Source organism: Tetrao urogallus, assembly GCF_951394365.1.
Source record: "Tetrao urogallus genome assembly, chromosome: 2".
Taxonomy (NCBI): Eukaryota; Metazoa; Chordata; class Aves; order Galliformes; family Phasianidae; genus Tetrao; species Tetrao urogallus.
In genome coordinates, this window is record NC_136814.1 from 53,341,652 (window position 1) to 53,360,344 (window position 18,693).

An 18,693-nucleotide genomic window follows, 5' to 3' on the forward strand; every position below is an offset into this window, starting at 1 on the left:
GAGTTTACCCCTCTGAACATAAGATACCCTCTTTGAAAACATCATAGTTAAATTTGCAACTGGTTTCAAATTTGGTTTGGGGTGATTTGAAAAGAATGAAGAGGTATTGATTGGCTTCACTTCTGAGGAAAACACTGTGGTTTTTTGTTTTCAGTTGAGAGTACTAACTAGCTAGTGCTAACAGTTCTATTCAGATTTTGGGGAACAGTTCTCCAGATTATACAGAAGATTTGATATTGGTTCTCAAAACCGGAGCTGATGTTTACCAGTTTTGATCATGTGAGGAAATTTTTAACATCAATTCTCTGTGGACAGTTGGTAGAAAATATTTCTTTTGTAGGATGTTCTTGAAGAGAGAATCTCCCTGGAAGTCCAACTGGAACAACTTCGACCTTTCTCTCACCTCTAAGCCTACTGCCGTTAACTGTGAATTTACTAACTTTGAAAGGGGTATTGGTTTCAAAGCCTATTTAAAAATCCATGCGTCTAGCTCGGTGCACTCTATTCTACATTAAATGTTGTAGTTCTGTTTTGTCAATTTGTCCACTTTTGTATTTAAGTATTTTAATTTCAGTACAGGAAAAAAAAAAAAGAAAAACCTTTTTCCTTCAATGTGACACTGCCTCTCACATCGTTTTCTGTGGACATCCGTGACCTTTGTTGGACTTGAGTTTGCAGAGTTTGTCGCCAAAATTTCCAACTGGAACTTCATAGTGGTTTCTTTTCTTTCCTGTTGAAACATCTTGCAGAGGAGGATCGCTGATCAGTTGACTTGAAACAACACACAAATTCTTCCTTTGCTGTGGCATTTATTTTAGTGTGCCAGAAAAGAGAAAAAAATCTGTCATCAGCCAATATTACCTCCCAAACTGCCTTCCACAATTTGAAAGATGTTCACAATTCTAGAAAGCCTGCCTCTTTGCAATAAGCCAGTTTAAACAGGTTGTCAGAGTTCTTGCAGGCTGTTCTCAGTATCAACTGGATTTGGTTTCATATTTCTGTTGTATACATTACAGAGTACCTAAACACGGTTTGCCAGGTGTTCACATTTTATCCATTCATGACCCTGATTCAGCTGCATGCATGTGAAGACTTATGGTACAATTGGTGGTCTCTCAAACAAACCCTTTTCAGACCTTTTTGTGAAGGAGGTGGGTGTAAATCCCTGACATAATAATTGCACATTTCCTAAGCACCACCTGTAATTGCATGTTTCACACATTACATTTTAATAACAGATCACATCCACCAGTCTTCACTATAACAAAATGTATTGTCAAGTAATGTGTCAATTCCCAGCCAAAAAAAAACTTTTTTTTTTTTTTTTAAAGAACGGTTTGCTTCTTAGGAATTCTGGGATACCGGCCTTATTTCTCTGGCATATAGACAGGCTTCACTATTAACTGAGTTCTCTGAGTGTATCCTGCTATTCAGGTTGATGTACTGTATTAGGATTTGTTGTATATTGTATGATACACACCTTTTGATCTCATATGTAAATTTGCATTAATTGCTGACTAACAGCAGATGTTCTATTTAATGGCTTCTTCTGGCTGTGGGATCATAGATGTTTAACTGCATGGATGTATCTCTGCAGAATCAGAACTAGCAATTGTGTGATTTTTACACCAATAAAACAGCACAATATTTTAATTTTGTTGATTCATCTTTACGTGGGAATTGGAACTCATTCAAATGGGGTGGGGCTTTGCAGGGACTTTTTGTAGTTTTGTGGCATGTGTGACAAGATAATTGCATAATCTCTTGACCATTTTCTTTCCCCATGTATCTCCAGCTGTTGGTCAGAAGCAGTTGACTTCTCTTGGTAATCTGTGGCTATATTCCTTTTGTATCCTCTCATCAGCAAATTAAATGTAGCTGTGACTTTTAAAAAGTAAATGCTGGTACTGACTTGGGTCAAAGAATTGTATACTTCCCTAGTCTTTATTTTTCTAGTTTGATTTCCTTGAGAGTATTTTTGAAAATTAAAACTGAATGAATTACGTGTTAGAAGTCTTTATCTTCACTGTCTCACTCTTACACTTACATGAAATTCTCTTAACGTTTGCTTCTGTTGCAAAAGGATAGCTCAAGTCAGATATATTTTTTTTTTTTGCTGGATATGCAGTTTGTTCCCATGAAAATGAGCTATTTCCCTTTTTTGTTATCATCTGCAGACTGATAATTCTTTATTACTGAAATTATTCCAACACTTCAGACAAAGTGTTACAGGTGGCTTATATGTCATCCAACACAGGATTCCCTGGTATGAAAGCCAAGAGGGTCATAGTTGCATGTAAGGAAGATATTTTCTGCTTCTGTGTAAATGGATTAAGAAATGGTACCTAAATTGCATTGCGAAGATTACATTTCAACTGCATCTTGAACGCTAATAGATTAAGTGCAAACCTTTGATTACAAGAAAAAGTAACAGCAGAAAACAAACAACAACAACAACAGAAAACAGATATAACCAGGGTTATGCAACAGAGGAGAAAAGCAAAACAACCAGAACCTTGAAGGTAATGGATTATTCACATCTGTTGCATTTTGTCAGGTAGCAAGTACACTGTTTGTTAAAAGAATACAAAGTGGGTCACTTCATTGTAATCAAAATACATTGATTTTAAATCAAATTTAAAGTTAAATGCATTTTGAAAATAGAGCTATTTTTATAATAGTGTTTTTTAGTATTAAGCCTATGTGTGTAACAGCAAGATTCGTTAATCAAGAGTTTGACATTTTAAGCTAAAGGTTAAAGAGCCTTTTACATTCTAATATGTGTTCACAGTCTTCTCGTCTGTATCTTTCTAGCAGAGTGCTCTGTTATGTAGCGTCGTAAGCGAAGAATTTAGCAAGATTGAACATTTTTATCTTTCCAACAAGTCTATTTTAAGATGTGGTTTATTTTTAATGCATCGTTTAGTACATTTTTTAACTTTTTTTTTTTTTTTATCAGAAGAGCTTCTAATTGAAAAATAACCTAGGTTTTAAGAACATCAATGCCAGCAGTGCTCAGAAGATACCTCACTAAATAACGTAACCCAGCTTTAATACCTTAGGCAATTACTTACTTGTCTTCTCCATTTGTTTAATCTTAATCCAGCTACTTGATGGCATTATTTATGAACTTAGATTGTAAGTTCTTCGGGGCAAGGAATTATGTACAGTGCAAGAGATGTTCTCTGTACTGCACAAGTGAACGTAGATTATTAAATAGCCGTTAGTATTTAATAACAACATGCATTCCTTAAACACCTGCAAAATGATTTGCTTTGGATTATGAGACTGGAGAGGTACCTGCTTTCTCGTTTGATTTGCCTTTTTCTGCAACTGATGTGCCTGTTTCTTCATTCCACCTGCTTTTTCCACCTGCTTTTCAATTGATTTTTCTCTCCATTGTTCATCTTTGAACTGCAGAGATGATTTCCAAAATGCGAAATAGAAAAGCCACTTTTATTTAAGCAGTGTGTTTAGGTAGATCCAATATAAGTTTGGTGTTCTGAGGCTCTTTGTACTTTGCCCCTCACTTTACTTGCAGTTGTTTACTACCTGAGCTGAGGGATCTTTTAATACTAAAAATGTTGTATGTGGGATAAACTAAAGAAAATAAATTTTCAGCATTGTTTCCTGTGTCTCTGTCCCTTATGAGTGGGCTCTTCTGTGTTTCTGTCTTCTGTTTAGGGCAAAGACAAGTTGAGTTGCTCGTCCTGGATTCATCTATGCTCAGAGTTGATGTTTAAAAGCAATTTTATGTTTTCAAAATAATTTCTACCTGAAAGAAAAAAAGTATCAGAGTTCTCCTGACTGTTTCTAGTTGAACAAAGCAGGAAACAGTCTTATTTTCCTCAGTGAGAAATAGCAGTGCAGTGTAGTTTAAGTACTTCATAAAGCAATTCATATGCTGTTGAAGAGTTTTACTCTTCAGAACTCCATTTTTAGAGCCATGCAACTTAATTAACATAAGCAGAATTCCAGCATGTTTAGCAATGCAATTGATGAACTAATGGTACAGCTCTCTAGAAATAACGCACATGAAAGTCTAATACTTGTTTCTCTATTAAAATTATTTAAATGGTTGTGTTCTGTTAATATTTGTTGAAGTGGAAGCTACTAACTGTAGCTGTTGTATGGGAGCAATGTTAAAAATGTTAATGTTGAAAAATGTCAATGTTAAAAATGTTTGTCAACAGCCAAAGGAGAGTGTATGATGTTATCCTTGTACATAGTACCAATGGAAAGTACAGACCCTTTTTTCCACTGGTTCCTTTGAAATAACTGCTTTTTGAAATTTGATTATTTCAGGAGAGAGTTTAATACTGACTTACAGGTTTTTTTTCATCTAACATTAAAGATCTGACTGTTTCTCTTTTTGGTTCAAGTAAGACTGCATTTAAACTGACAGAAGAGGTTATGGATGGTTCATGTAGCAGAATGCGTTCAATGTATATGTTGCGGTAGGGAACCACACTTGGAATCAGGAATTTCTTCTGTGTGGAGCCTGTTGCCTCTTGTATCCATTCAAAAGACAAATAAGAGACTACATCTGAAAGAACAGCTGCCTTCTGAGAAAGGAGACACCAACATCAATGATATACTGCCGGCATACAGTTGGAGGTGGGAGTGGAATGAGTGCTACAACAGTTGCTGTAAATTGTGGACATTTGTGTATATGAACACTTGCTAGGGTCTCCTGAGTGCCAAACATGCCTGATTGGGAATCATTTGTCATTACTACAGTGTATTCTTACTGCAGTTTTTATGGTTAGCTAATGGGATTAAAAGACTTTACTTCAAGAGTGCATACTAGGCTGTTTCAAACTTTGTTGAAAAGGTAGATTTAGTTGTTTGTTTGTTTTTAAATCAAAGGACAGCAGAGGATTGAAGGATTATTTGGTGCTAAAAGTACATGAATCAAAATGATGAACTCATTGAGGCATCTAGGCATTCAGCTTTGAATTCAGCTTACATATTCAAAAATAAGAATTTTGTAGGCACCTGCTTAGGAAAAAGTAGCAATTACTCCAGAAATATGTGCATTTCTGTGTCTGTTTTCCTGCTTGTTTTCATCCGCTACGATGTATATAGAAATTTGTATCTCAAAAATGCTTCTCAGGATCCAGGTTTGCATTTAGTCAAAACCTAAAGAATATGCTGGGAATATACCAATCATGGCAGAGCGAACAGAGGTCTTTTCAAATACTTAACTATATTGGTAATTTAAAAAGGAAAAATCTGCTTTTGTGCTGGAGATTGCGGGAGTGGAAGCTCAGTTAAGGTTATAAGGCACAGATCAGAGAGAATCCCTTGATTTCTCCTGTACTTCACCTTGGCAATACAAAGTGCATTCAGCAGCTGCTCTTCAGGAGACACTGTGAATAAGGGTTCCAGTCAGGGGAGATGAAAAGAGGAACACAATGGTATTAGACACAGGAGAATCACCTGACTGAACACTGAGTAAATATTTGTAGCACATCACAGTTGTTAACATGAGAACAGATGTTGTAACTCTAGGCTGTTATTCCCTCCAGGTGTTAAGTAATGCTGTTTTACTTGTGTCATTTTATCTGAAAAAAGTTCATTAACCTATCAGCTGAAGTCTATTCCAACTCTCAAACAGCGTTTATTTTATTTTAGCTGATGGCAGCAAAGGTGAACTGGCCTGACCCTACAAAATAATAAATGTCGAGCTGCTTTAACTGTTTATGACCAGTAATGACCTTCCTCCAACCTTCCCTGAGCTCACACTGCTGAGCAGAACACTGTGCAGTGGGGATGGTTCAGTAGGCTGTGCTGGCTACATCCCCCACCAGCCCGCTTGCCTTGACATTGCTCGCTCTGTGTTTCACAGCACAGGCAAAGCCTCAGCTAATGCAGGCACAGCACTGTGCGAATGCTGGACATTAAAGAAAAAAGTAATCTCCCTGATACTATCCTGCTAGAGAGGAACCATTCTAACGTTTGCATCTTTTTTTTATATTTTCCAAATTCTATGTGGAGATGGTGCTTGCTAAATCATGTTAAAAAGTTGGGTATTAATGAGAAGAACCTGCCTTCCTTGCTCTTCCTAGTGTGTGCCATTATTGCCTTTCCAAGTGATGTGGTAAATATGTTTGAATCTCCCACTGCTGCACCCTGCTGCTATTTGTTAGGCTTCTTGCACTTGGGAGAGACAGCGAAGAGTGAGCAGCATTTTAATTTGTGAGGTTGCAGTCCTGCCAGCCTGATAGTGGTCAGGTTTTGTTGCGCTTTCCAACACGCACTCTGAAATGTTTCTGGAAACCCTCCCCAGAGAGCCTTTGTGGTGGGGGTTCTTTTACTCAGGATCCAGCTCACCAACACTTTGCTAAATACATTCGTGGAAGTAACGTAGTGTTCTGTTGAAAAATGTTCTGTTTGCTATCGAAGACCTGGCTGTTCTGGAAGAAGGACCGATTCAATACCTAACAAAGTGATACTTCAGATTTATGAATGTGCACAGTTCAGCCAACCTGTTTTAATATTTTAATAGGTTTAAAAATGGAGAGCTATTTAGTGCTGTCGTCATATGGGAAGCAGGATGTTTAAAATGTTCATGTTTGCAAAGTGCAAATCACTAGTGGTCACTTTCCTTGTATATCTGTACTTCTCACACTTTGATCTCTTCCCAGAGTGGTAAGGCTTTCAAATGTGAGTGACAAAGAGTAATGAATAGATATAAAAATCAGTCATAGACAGGCAGCCTTGCCTTAGAAAACGAGTCTATAGTGAACTTCAGATTTCAGTCACATTCCATGGGTAAAACCCTCGTGGTTTCCATTAAAGCACATTAGATTTTACAACCCATCAACTGCAAGGGCTTCTGGCACAGAAGATGGTGATTACAACTGCCTCAGAAGGCAAAGATGTTAATTCATTAGGATGAAGAAAGAAGCTGAGATCCTCTGTTGAGATCTGTTGTGTTTGTGCACAAAGGCCTCATCAGGTGAGCACAGACATCTGGATTTTTGATACTTATGTGCAGTGCATTCTGTCACCCTTACTAATTATTGCATTCTGAGAGTCATTCTGTATTTTGCGTTGAAATTATCTCCTGTATTTTGAACACCTAACAGTTTTCTAAAAAGACCGATTCAATTTGGTTTGTCTGCATGATCAAAACAGAAGCACCCTTTTATTTCTTCCGAAACGATTCTGAAGAGGCATGGTTTGGCACAGTGTTCTTTTGTTGTTGTTCTGCAAGCTTTTAACAATTTTTAATTACATAATAGGGTGTAACAATACAGAGATAATATGCAACAGTCGTAGTTTGAAATTTTTTATTACAAACTAAGTTCATGTAATATTGCGTGCAAAAACAAAGGAGCCAACATGCAACCAACCTGTTAGCCACAATACAAAATCTTTCTAGAGTGGAATGTACAAATGAAAACAGTGATCTGCGGCTTGTTTGCATTTACTCCAACCATTGGCATAAGGGAACTGTTAGGTCAGGGCTTGAACTGGTGATGGAGCACCTGGTGAAGGGTTTGTCTGGCCCAGGGAGCACAGGCAAATTGTTTGCACCTGTGCTCCCCACCTGACCAGGAAGGGTGGACCCAGGGTTGAGTCACCCTGGACTCATATAAGGCCACCCACTGGAGGGAGAGCATCTCCTGGCCCTAGGCTATTTCCTGAGGAGTGCTGCATAGCTAGAAAGTCCTTTTACCAGTTGGGTGTGTTCAACTCTTTCTTCTATATATGGCTATTGGCTTTCCTGTGAATGCTTTGCCTCCTATTGCCAAGAACACATCAGATGCAGTTTTGCTTCTTCATGAGCACAGCAATTGGTAAACTGTGACAGTCCCTTGCCATGAGCCAGCTGAAACCTAGGATTGCATTTAGATTGTTCTGCTTTATCGATGCATGTATATTAAAACATCTTTCCATTTACTGTGCAGTTGCTTACTTGGCCTGTCCGATCTCTTGATCCTACTAAGTTTCATACTGCGTGCTGTTTGGTACTTCTAGGAAGTGAACAGAGCATTTCATATGTATTTGTTCCTATTTAATATTCTCACTGTCTTTTTATAGTGAGTGAGGCTGTCTTTGGTAGGAAATCTCGTGTTCTGTGATGACAACAGAGTGACTGCACGAGGCACAGATCACTGACAGTGAACTTAACCACGCCACCCCTTTTGATGCAGCCCAGGATACAGTTGACCTTCTGGACTGCAAGCACACGCTGCAGGCTTGCATCCAGCTTTTTCACACCAGCACCCCCAAGACCTTCTCTGCAGGCTGCTCTCGATGAGTTCTCCCAGTCTGTGATTGCCCAGCCCAACTGCAACACCTTGCACGTGACCTTGTTGAAACTCATCAGGTTCACATGGGCCCGCTTTTCAGGCCTCTCAAGGTCCCTCTGCATGGCATCCCTTCCTTCTGTTGTATCAACTGCATTGCTCAGCTTGGCATCATCAGCAAACTTGCTAAGGATGTACTCAATCCTGCTGTCTAAGCTCTCGATGAAGAGCACCAGTCCCAAGACAGGACCCCTGGGAGACTAAATCTCTCTAAGATCATGATCCAATTTTTTAACCAGGTGAGCTTTTTCACCTTTTCAGGTGACCTTGTTCTTATGCCTTTGATTCTTGTACCCTTGCATTTCCATAGTTGTAATATTAAATGTGTGGAATGCTAGTAGAATCACGCCTTGAAAAAGTTGCCTTTACTTCACACAAGAATTTCCAAACATAACTCTGCAGGGAGACAGCACAGGACATCTTAACAAACTTGCTCAGAAAAAATAAAATCAGTGGTTATCTGCTTAGGTCAAAACCTAAGCATTATTTTTAGTGTCCTGTTTATCTGCCTAAAAGAAGATCTGCCTAAACACTGTCTCACTACTTTTGAAGAAAGAGGCAGTTAATACCAGTGACTTGTCTGAGAAAAGGGGATTTGGAGGAGACATCTTTTTCTTAGTCTTTCTTCTTGACTTCTATTTTCTTTTTTTGGCTCATTGATGTTCAACAGAAGTCTCTTGGAGTAAGGTAATCTAGACTGGCAATGCAGGAAATGGTGTCTCTTTTTGACTATCATTTCCAGTGACCGTGCATGTTCTGAGTAGAAAACATTCAAGATTGATACATTTTTATCTCCATAAACAACTCTTCAGGAAACAAGGTAACAGAAAAGAAATTAATTTTCTGCAGCCACTTATGGCTTATAATTATAATTTTATAATTGCAAGAGGCTGCCTGCAGATATGTTACACTAAGTAACTCAAGAGCTTAGAAATGTGATCAGTTTGTTACCACGTGAAGACATGCTTAGTCTCCAGAGGCTTTGCTTTCCTCTCCTGAACCAAAAGTTAGCAGAGGGAATGTAATTTTGCTTGTTTAAATGCAGCTATAATGATTTCTGCCACCCTAACTAGCATCAGGTCTTAACATCTCTTGAGGTATGAAGCTAAAACTAATGCTGCAAATTTTGCTTGATGTATGCTTTGAAGTATGCAAACACAGCGTGATAGCACTGACAGTGAAAAGTTCCTAGTGAAGAGGAGAGAAGACAAATAACTAGGGCTCGTTTTGCATGTTATATTCTAGTTCTAAATTGTTCCTCATAACATCAGAACTACGTATCCAATATCGGTCTGAGACTTGGAGGTAGTTTAAGCAGTATGCAAAACCCCTAAAGAATCTTAAAGGAGTTAAATTGTGAAGAGAACAAGAATATCCTAAAGGAAAAGCCTCTTGGGACCACACTGGCTCACCATTGAGATATGCCTGTTAGATGAGGTAGGAAATACAAGTATTTAAAGCTGGATTTGGAGCCAAAGCCACAGCACACTGGTGTTCAAAAAACCTTCCTCTCTTCAGCTTCACAGTGCAGACTTGGTGCTGTGTGTGGAGCTGCAGCTAATGGAATTTTCAACTGTCTTAAAGCTGAAGCATCTTCTCCAGTTTGGTATCTTTTATTCACTGTTGGCTTGCCTACAATGGACAGATGCTTTGTTCTTAAGTAGAAGAATAACGATTTTTATCCTCATACTGTAAGTATGTACAGGATAGAATCTCAGTGTATTACTGAAGAACAACATAAAAAATCTAAAACCAAAGGCATAGTTTGATGAGTGAAGATAGAAATTCTGGATCTGAAAACAGATTATTTTACACAGATACAGGCTTTCTTTCCCCCTGGCTGCGAATATGATATTAACTTCTACCAGATCATTTGTAATACAGGAACAACTGCAAAATTACACATAAAAGATTTATTGAACAATGACCTTATTCTGAATGTGATGGAACTTAATTAAATTATATGTATTCTAGCATGCATGCTAGTTCTGTTTAGTGACAGAACTAATAATTATTCACAGTAACGAAAACAGTAAACCCTGAAAATATTCAGACCATGCAAGAATTCTTAACACAGCTGAATAGATAACTTCTCCAAATAAAATCTTATATATTTTTAAAATGTCTTTATTCACAATAAAATCTCAGTGGCAGCACTGGTCAACAAAACACACTAAACATAGTGTGCAGATTGTCTACGTACTGATCAGAAAGGCAACAACAGCATTACCTTCACAAAATTTGGAGAAATGCTAATGAACTTATACATCATTTGCAACAATATGAACAATACAGCAGAATAAATTTAATTCTGTGTTTCCCAGTGTTTTCCTATTAAATAAGGCAATGATATGAAGCATACCATCACAACAGCCTGCTTAAATCTCTAGAGACTGAGTCCTGATGTAATGCAGTACTCAAAGGAATGTGCAAAAGTAAACACCTGGATTTGCACTTTGATTCTTCACTGTGTAAAGTAATAAATAATTAAAAGCTACCAATTCCAGATTCCAGTGGCAAGAAAAAAAACAAACACAAAAGAAAAGCTTATGCGAGAACCCAAACTGAGAAAGCAGTTTCTTCAGCCCGTGGTGCTATTTGGAATATCTTGAGCATCTGCTAAATGTAGTTTTTGGCTGAAGCACGCCATTAAGGAACAATGTTTTCACATGTAGATACAATATAAGATAACAACGTTACATTAAGCTACCCTACACTTAGTCCTGTGACAGGCATACACCAGAACAGGTTAATTCAATTCTACTGAGTTTTACACTAGCTTTCAACTGTTAATCTTCCTCATTGAGATTTAAGAATCACTTACCTCCAGCTTTAGCTGGCAGATGAATGGGGGATGGCAGATGAGTTTTATTACTATTGTGTGGTACTTCATTTCATTTGCAATGCTCACGAGATCTAGCCTTGTACAGCTTCTCACAGATACTGCACTGATATTCTCTGTATCTCAAGTCCCATTTAATGCAAACAAAGCATTGTAAAAACCAGAAGTAATTAGACTGAATGCAACGCTCCTCACCTGTATGTATTCTCAGCTTATTGAAAACACAACTTCAAATACAAGCTAAGACAATTAGCTTTACCTTTTAATGGGCTAAGAGCATGCACTTGTTACCAAAGCTCAGCTAGGTAATCAATGCAACTGTAGTCCAACTCCAGAAATAACAAATAAGGTTAGCCCAATGTTCACAGTAAGATCAGTGATAATGCTTCTATAGGGGATAAAAGAAAGAAGGAAAAAAAAGGTAATAGAATTCAGTCATCAGCGGGACAGAATGTTTCTGAATAATACAAAAGAATCATGATTGTGTGTGTGTTTGGTCCAGAGTTTCTCAGTGAAAAGACACTGCTGGCTTTGTCATCTACAATCAACACATTGTCTAAAGCGTTGAATTCTAGCTAAATAAATCACTATACAAAAAAAGTCCTGTAATTAAGTGTTAAAATCCAGTAACTTAGATATAGGAGGAACCTAAAATCCAAACTACTACTAATTTTGAAAGGTACTAATTTTGAAAAAGGGCCATTTTTGAAAAGATTTGTCTCCAAGACAGACACCAGTTACTCAAGAAATAGGCTGTAACTTATAGTTAATAATTATAATGCACAATAAGTATGTAAGGAAAAGGATACATAGATGAATTCAGTTCTTCCAGCTGCAATATAAATGTTAAAATGATCAGAAATGGCATTTCAGATGCAATGATGATGCTGATATAATGAAATAAATATATTAAAACAACAATGGAAATCATTAATGGTTTGGGCTGAAATGGATTACTTTCTTGTACAAAACAGACCTGCGCTGAATTCTGTAACAACAGAACTAAATCCCAGAATGAAATTTAAATTCACTTTTCTCAAGAAATTTTAACAATTGCAACAATAACATCTGAAATGTAGTTGTGAATGAGAATTACATTTTAGCAGTTAAGCATGCTACAGCAAGAAGAAAGTGAAAGCGTAGAATATGTAGATCTGAGTTCCTTGCGTGGCCTTCCACAGATGTAGGAGGAAGGAAAATGATCATCATTTCAAGGCCAGGTTGGATGGTGCCCTGGGCAGCCTGGTCTAGCATTAAATGGGGAGGTTGGTGGCCCTGCATGTGGCAGGGGGTTGGAGATTCGTGATCCTTGAGGTCCCTTCCAACCCCGGCCATTCTGTGATTCTCCAATCCCTAAGCAGTCCCTAAAGACACCTGCATCAGACAGTGGAACCAGAATGCTCCACTCACTAAATCAAGCAGTAGTCAACAAAAAGAACACCACAACATAGCATGTTTTCTCAAAATGAAGTAAGTAAGGCTTATGTCTTATTACAAAACTCTGTTTTCCTCAACTGTAAATTTCTTAGGCTATAGCCTGCGCACAGAATCACTGTCCTTCCACTACTGTTCTATTCCTGAGCCTAAGTCTGGGGACAAGTTCCGTGTCTCCTGCTTTCTCTGTACTTACATCTGATAGCAGCCTATCCAGATTGGAGTCACTGGCTAGTTTTCTTTTGTCTTCGGGGAGTTCTTCCAGCTCCCCATACAGCTCCAGATTGAGGCGGGCAAGTTTCTCCTGCATGCTCCGCACGTGCTCCATTTGCTCTATGGAACATTCATTTCCTAAGAGGATAAATGACAGCAGTAGAGAAAGGAACCTGAAAGAACAACTGGAAACGTGAAGTCAACAGCTTTTTACATTGGAGGAGATAAATCTGCTGTTCAAATTCATAAGCTTGTTTGCTTTCTAGATTATTTCCTCCTTTTTCACTACTGAAGCTTCTGTCATTCTGTCTGGTGTTATGGTGTCATGAATTTCTGACAGCGACTTACTAGCTTTTTTAGAATATACATTTTACTGGTATGACCTATTAAGATATGTTAAACTTGATTTCATATAGCAGAGGCTAATATTAAACCAGCAGTTTGTCCATATAGCACATTTATTTGCAACTGTTACCATCACGTAAAGGCAACCATTACATGTAGGCAATTCATGCACTTACCAAATGCTTGAAGTTTGCCAGAGTGGAAGTCATTCAGGAGGCTGAGCAGTCCCCTTTCCATTTCCTGGACATCTGACACATCTGTGAGGAACGAATGCTGGATTGGTGCTGCCTGTGCCCCTTTTGCTTCTCCTCCTGGAGGTTTAGCTTTCTCTTTTATTACTCTGAAGAAATGAAGTGGTTAAATAATAACATTACTTCCTGCTTTTACTTTCTTTGAGAATCTGAAATGTAGGATAATTTGACAACTGGGCTGTGAAATGAAAATACATATTTCAATTATTCCATTCAAATTAAAAAAGGGATCACAAGTTTGTACTGATAATAAAGAAAAACATCACTGTCTTGATAGTTTGATACTGTAAAATAAGGATTTTTTTACAGTCTGCTTTCCTTTTAAAGGTAGAAAACATCAAAAAGGCACTCGTACGTAATAGCCATCTTAACTTAAAGATTATATTGCAGCATGAACATAAATAAACATGCAATGAATATAGCAACTAAATGCAATTAACCAATGAGAAGTGGCACATTCTGTCTCTAGATTGCATCCTATGCTAATGCAGTTCAGGTAGGAGGCTGTTTTCATCCCTCATTTGCCCATGCATGCGTGCACATAGCCTTTCTCTCACATTAGACTGAGTGTTTCTGCAGACTCAGGGTGAGCCAGTTCAGAATCTGAGTCATTCCTTCCCATATTTTGAGAATAACAGCTTCTACGTATGTAAATGTCTATATTGCCTAGATGCTGAACTAAGTGATGGTCCAATGGTTATCCATGCTGGTTCATCTCTGGACAACACGTCACAGAATGGCCAGGGTTGGAAGGGACCTCAAGGATCATGAATCTCCAACCCCCTGCCACATGCAGGCCACCAACCTCCCCATTTAATACCAGACCAGGCTGCCCAGGGCCCCATCCAACCTGGCCTTGAACACCTCCAGGGACGGGGCATCCACAACCTCTCTGGGCAGCCTGTTCCAGCACCTCACCACTCTCGTAGAAAGATCTCAACTGAGGTTTACCTTTGGATATTTCTACTTCAGTTTCAGAGTTATAGAAATGTTTGTATGCCAGAAAGACCATCTATTTTTTCCAAATACATCTTAAGTTTAACACAATATAATACTACTCCCAGGAAAAATATTTCATTATATTCTTGCAGATGAAATGAAAGTACCCCTATACCACTACTGTAGCAACAATCCATCCTTCACTTCGCTTTGTCAATTACCATTCCCACTTGGAAAGTCTGAGAAATGGTGTGATTACTTGAGCGCTGACATCTTCCAGAGCCTAGAAGCTATTTCCAAAGCAGGTAGAATCTCCAGCCCATACTACAAGAACCACATTGGTAGCACGTTCCAGAAGAGTGATTTGAAGAAGTAAATCAACAATAGTAGCATGTTTTCAGGAAATACCGCTGTTGAATTGTTGTATTATGTGATTAGTTCTTGCCTGCAGAACTATAATAGCTTTTAGATATTAGAGATAGGCGTGTATATGTTAATTATCTCATGGGTAATTGATGAATCTGTACTATCTGTGGAAATACAGCGGGCTCTGAATCATGTAATCTGTGAAGTGCTTATGATGGAAATATCCCCAGTGTTTCCTGGTGTTTACAGCTCAGTAAATTCCCCTGCCCCCCTCCAGCTAATATTTCACTTTAAAAATTTCCCATTATTCATTAATCTACTGTTTCTGCCATGGCCAAGAAATGTATTTTTCTAACATGCAAGAAAATTAACACGCTCAAATGGAAATTCACACAGCATCAATAAGACACAAATTATTCCAAAATTGTACTTTCCTAAAAAGCAAATGCCTCTGTAAGCGCAAGGCCAAGTGCTATTGCTGTCTCTGACAGCTCCCCAAACAAGAGCATCTCCAAATTCCTATTCCAGCTCATCCTGTTCAACTCATGTCCTTCATTTCCTGCCCTACTACCCAGTTCCAATCTTGCAGTCATAAACACTTTTTTTGCTCCTCATACCTGTATGACTGGGGCTCTGCTATCTCCATAGTGATGTACATATTTACCAAATTTTTTCACTCAGTTCTTGTATCTGACCAATCACACCAGACTATCAGATCTCCAACTAAATAATTATCAGTGTGAGCATACGACATTACATAAAATTATAGAAAGTGTACAAGAGGAGCACGGCACAGCTTCCTCCTTTGTTTTTAATACAACAGCATAGTTATTTTTTCAATCTGCTTTGTTAAAGACACGATGGGTTATTTTCACAAACCCGAACCTCTCGTTTCTCATTCCGTCAGCCTACACACCCTTAAGGCTGCCCTGCACTGGCAGGGCTGTGGCTCGTTTCCATCAAGCCTGCAAGGCTTACCGTTTTAGCTTTGGTTTTTGCCCCGGCGGCTGTGGCGCGGGATTGGAGAAGGCGGTGCTTTTGCTGACCGGCACAGAGCTCTTCTTGGAGTTCGCAACCTGCACGGGGTGGGCGGTGGATGACTTGGGGCTTCTCCTCTTGATTTTCCTCTCTTCCATTTCCTCTGACTTACAGCCTGCAGACTGATTTCTTATCCTCCGAAAGGAAGGAAAACGAGGCACAGAAACATCACACTGCACCTCAACGGGGCTTTAGTCCCTTCAAAGCCGAGCAGTCGCTTGTTTCTCCAAGCGGGATCCAACAGCCGGGCGCCGCTCCTCACGTGCAACAACACCTCCTCCAAAGCCCAGGGCAGGATGCATTTAGTCCCAGGCCAGCGCCGCACACCCCGCAGCGTCACTCCCGACTGCCTACAGCCACCCAGAAGCACACAGCCCCATCAGCAGCCATTCCCGGCCACCGCTGACCGGCCGCCCCGCCCCAGCCCCGCCCCGCTACCTGCTGGCGGCTCCGCCCCCCCCCCCCCCGGGCCGCGCGCGGACCCCCGGCCCCCCCCGGCCCTCACCCCGCCCCCACGGAAGCGGCGAGCTCGGCGCGAGGTCACGTGGCCGCGCGAGGCATCGTGGGAGCCCCGCCTCCTCCGTGGCGGGAAGGAGAACTACCGCTCCCAGAGTGCCCCGCGGCAGGAGCCCGCCAGTACCGGGTGGTGTGGGACGCGCTCCGAGCACGCGTGCGGGCGCTCTGCGCATGCGTGCAGGCGCGAGGCTTGCGAGGCGAGTGGAGCCTGGCGGCCGTTAGCGCAGCGGGTGTTGCGAGGGAGGGGTGAGAGGATCGTCAGTGCGGTATGAGGAGGGCTGCGCTCGGGGCGTGCGGCTGTTCGTGCACGAACGTCTGGTTGCGGGGTTGTCATCTACAGAAAAAGAAGAACTGGAACGAGGTTATCTGTGCACGCTTGGTGCTATCTCTCTGCTGTCGCTGCTGGGCTCTTGTCAGTAGCAGGCTCTGTGCTCCTGGGGGCAGCATCGTTTCGCACTAGTCATGCCCTTACAGCCGGGCGAACTCGCTCGTCGCGTTCCTTTAGCTTTTAACATCAGTGACGCTCGATGGACGGGAAGGTCTTTGCTCTGCCATGCAGCTTGATAGGCGCTCCCAGAGCAGTTACTGCGTGAACGTGAATGAAGGGGACCGTGTGGCTGCATTTAATTCGTGCTCTTCTATCTTCTCTGACCTCAGTTCCAACCTTACGTAGCTGTCCTACAGGACTTTAAGTATCAGGGCAGGTGACATTAGCAGGGTGTGCCTGCTGCCCACGGGGTTCCTGAGTTCAGGTCCCAGAATCTGTTTCCTGGTGCTGCCTCCATTGTAGAGGAGTTCAAACAGTGGCATTTCCAAGGTCTGCTTATCCCGTCAGGGCTGCCTGACATCAATGGCTTTGCTGAATGCTTTGCACATCCTTCATTGCTATGGTTTGCAGCCTGGCACTGTGACAGTAGGCTTTCTTCTAGAGAAATGAACTTAGCAGCTCATCTTTAAGTTATTTATCAACTTGAATGTCATCTGTTTGCACTGAGATTTTGGTTTCCACCTAAGACACGTATTCTGTCTTAGGACGGAATAAATGTTTATGTTTTCTGGCCAAAACTCTCAGGCATTGTTTACACACCATCTCTGAAGGGTGGCAAAATCTGCACCACTTTGAGTGGAAACATTGCCCGGTGCCTGCTGGTGTTTGCAGTGGTGTGTCTCAAAGCTATTGGGAAGCTTGACAAGTGCATAGGGAAGATGTATCCCTGCATCTGTCTCAACTTCATTATCAAAAAACTGGTTCTCTGGTTGTGCACTGATACTGAACCTTCTTCTAGATCTTGAATTTGTTTTGAGGCACCAGTAGCTATAATAGAGCCTCAGCAAGGCTTCCACTGGACGTTGCAGTTGTGAGATTCAGTGGCCACTTTGAGTCTCAGGAGTGGTGCTGCCAAAGGGAGGTTGCATTTGCAGTGACTGCCAGATGAAGGACAGGAACCAAAGGTCATCTGGAGGCAATTCTGTAGTAGTAGTTCCTGAGTAGCTGCATACCATTTGGATTTGAGGTGCTGAATCAGCTCTAATATATTTTCAACAGTTTTGTTGCAAGAAATCTGAATCAGAGATTACTGCTGATAAACTGGAAGTTTACTAATGGAAATGCTGTCTAGGGGGTTTTACATGAAAGCTACATGTCTCATAGGAAAAAAAGCACACATGAAAAGAAAGAAGGTCTGTAACACTGCAGATACATTAAATAAAAATGTAGTGGTGCAAGACTTAAGGGAAACGTAGAAAAGCACAAACGTTTACTATCTTTTTGATTCCTTAATCTGGCTTGGCATACACGGCAGGAATACAAGAGCTGGCAAAACTCACGTAGGCAGTAATCCAATCATCAGCTCTCTGTTTATGAGGATTACAGAGAACGGAAAAAGCAAGTTCTGCAAATACATTTTTGTAAGTATTTGGGAGATTTGTATAAGATAAATACTGTTTCAGTAAAGTAACTTCCAAAGAGTTTGTGTTCCTTCCTCTCATTTCTTATGTGGTACATAAGCAAGTAAATGTACCCTCCTTGCAGTTTGTGTAGAGAGGGATTTTTTTCTCCTGTGATTAATGATGTTCTGTGTGTACAGAATGAGGCAAAGAGGCTCGACTATGACACTGCAGGGTGACTAGGTATTCTTTATTTTTTCCAAAGCAGTTGAAATAGAAGGTATTCTGGATTATTTATTTTTAATAAAAGGGATTTCTACATCTCAAATATGAACATTTTTTAAGAATTACTTCTATATATTCAGAAACCATTTGGGTTCCGCTGTCAAACTTATTGTGATTTAATCTCTCATTATGAGGGATCAAGTACTTACGTAGCTATTCTTAAAAACAGAGTGTATACGGTGTAGAAATTCCTTCGGACACCCCAGGAATGACCCACAAATTTTAGTATGCAGGTAATGTTTCACTTCAAGTACAT

At 40.2% G+C, this 18,693-nt stretch overlaps 2 protein-coding genes across 6 annotated transcripts in view; one reads left to right on the forward strand and one right to left on the reverse strand.

Annotated features, from left to right (window-relative positions):
• The window catches only part of REPS1 (RALBP1 associated Eps domain containing 1), a gene marked incomplete at both ends in the record, with an annotated part of 61,667 nt that extends 61,258 nt beyond the window's left edge, over positions 1 to 409 (forward strand). For all 5 annotated transcript variants that reach the window (XM_079550471.1, XM_079550472.1, XM_079550473.1 and 2 more), the window contains one exon: positions 341 to 409. In XM_079550471.1, coding sequence (XP_079406597.1) covers positions 341 to 409 — 69 coding nt within the window. The remainder of the gene's footprint in view (positions 1 to 340) is intronic.
• Positions 410 to 10,902: 10,493 nt separating this feature from the next.
• CCDC28A (coiled-coil domain containing 28A) lies at positions 10,903 to 15,847 on the reverse strand (the record flags this gene model as incomplete). The annotated part of the gene is made up of 5 exons (XM_079550245.1): positions 10,903 to 10,957; positions 11,973 to 11,995; positions 12,794 to 12,948; positions 13,332 to 13,495; positions 15,690 to 15,847. 5 exons carry the CDS (start codon positions 15,845 to 15,847, stop codon positions 10,903 to 10,905), a joined length of 555 nt encoding a protein of 184 aa, XP_079406371.1.
• Positions 15,848 to 18,693: the final 2,846 nt, after the last annotated feature.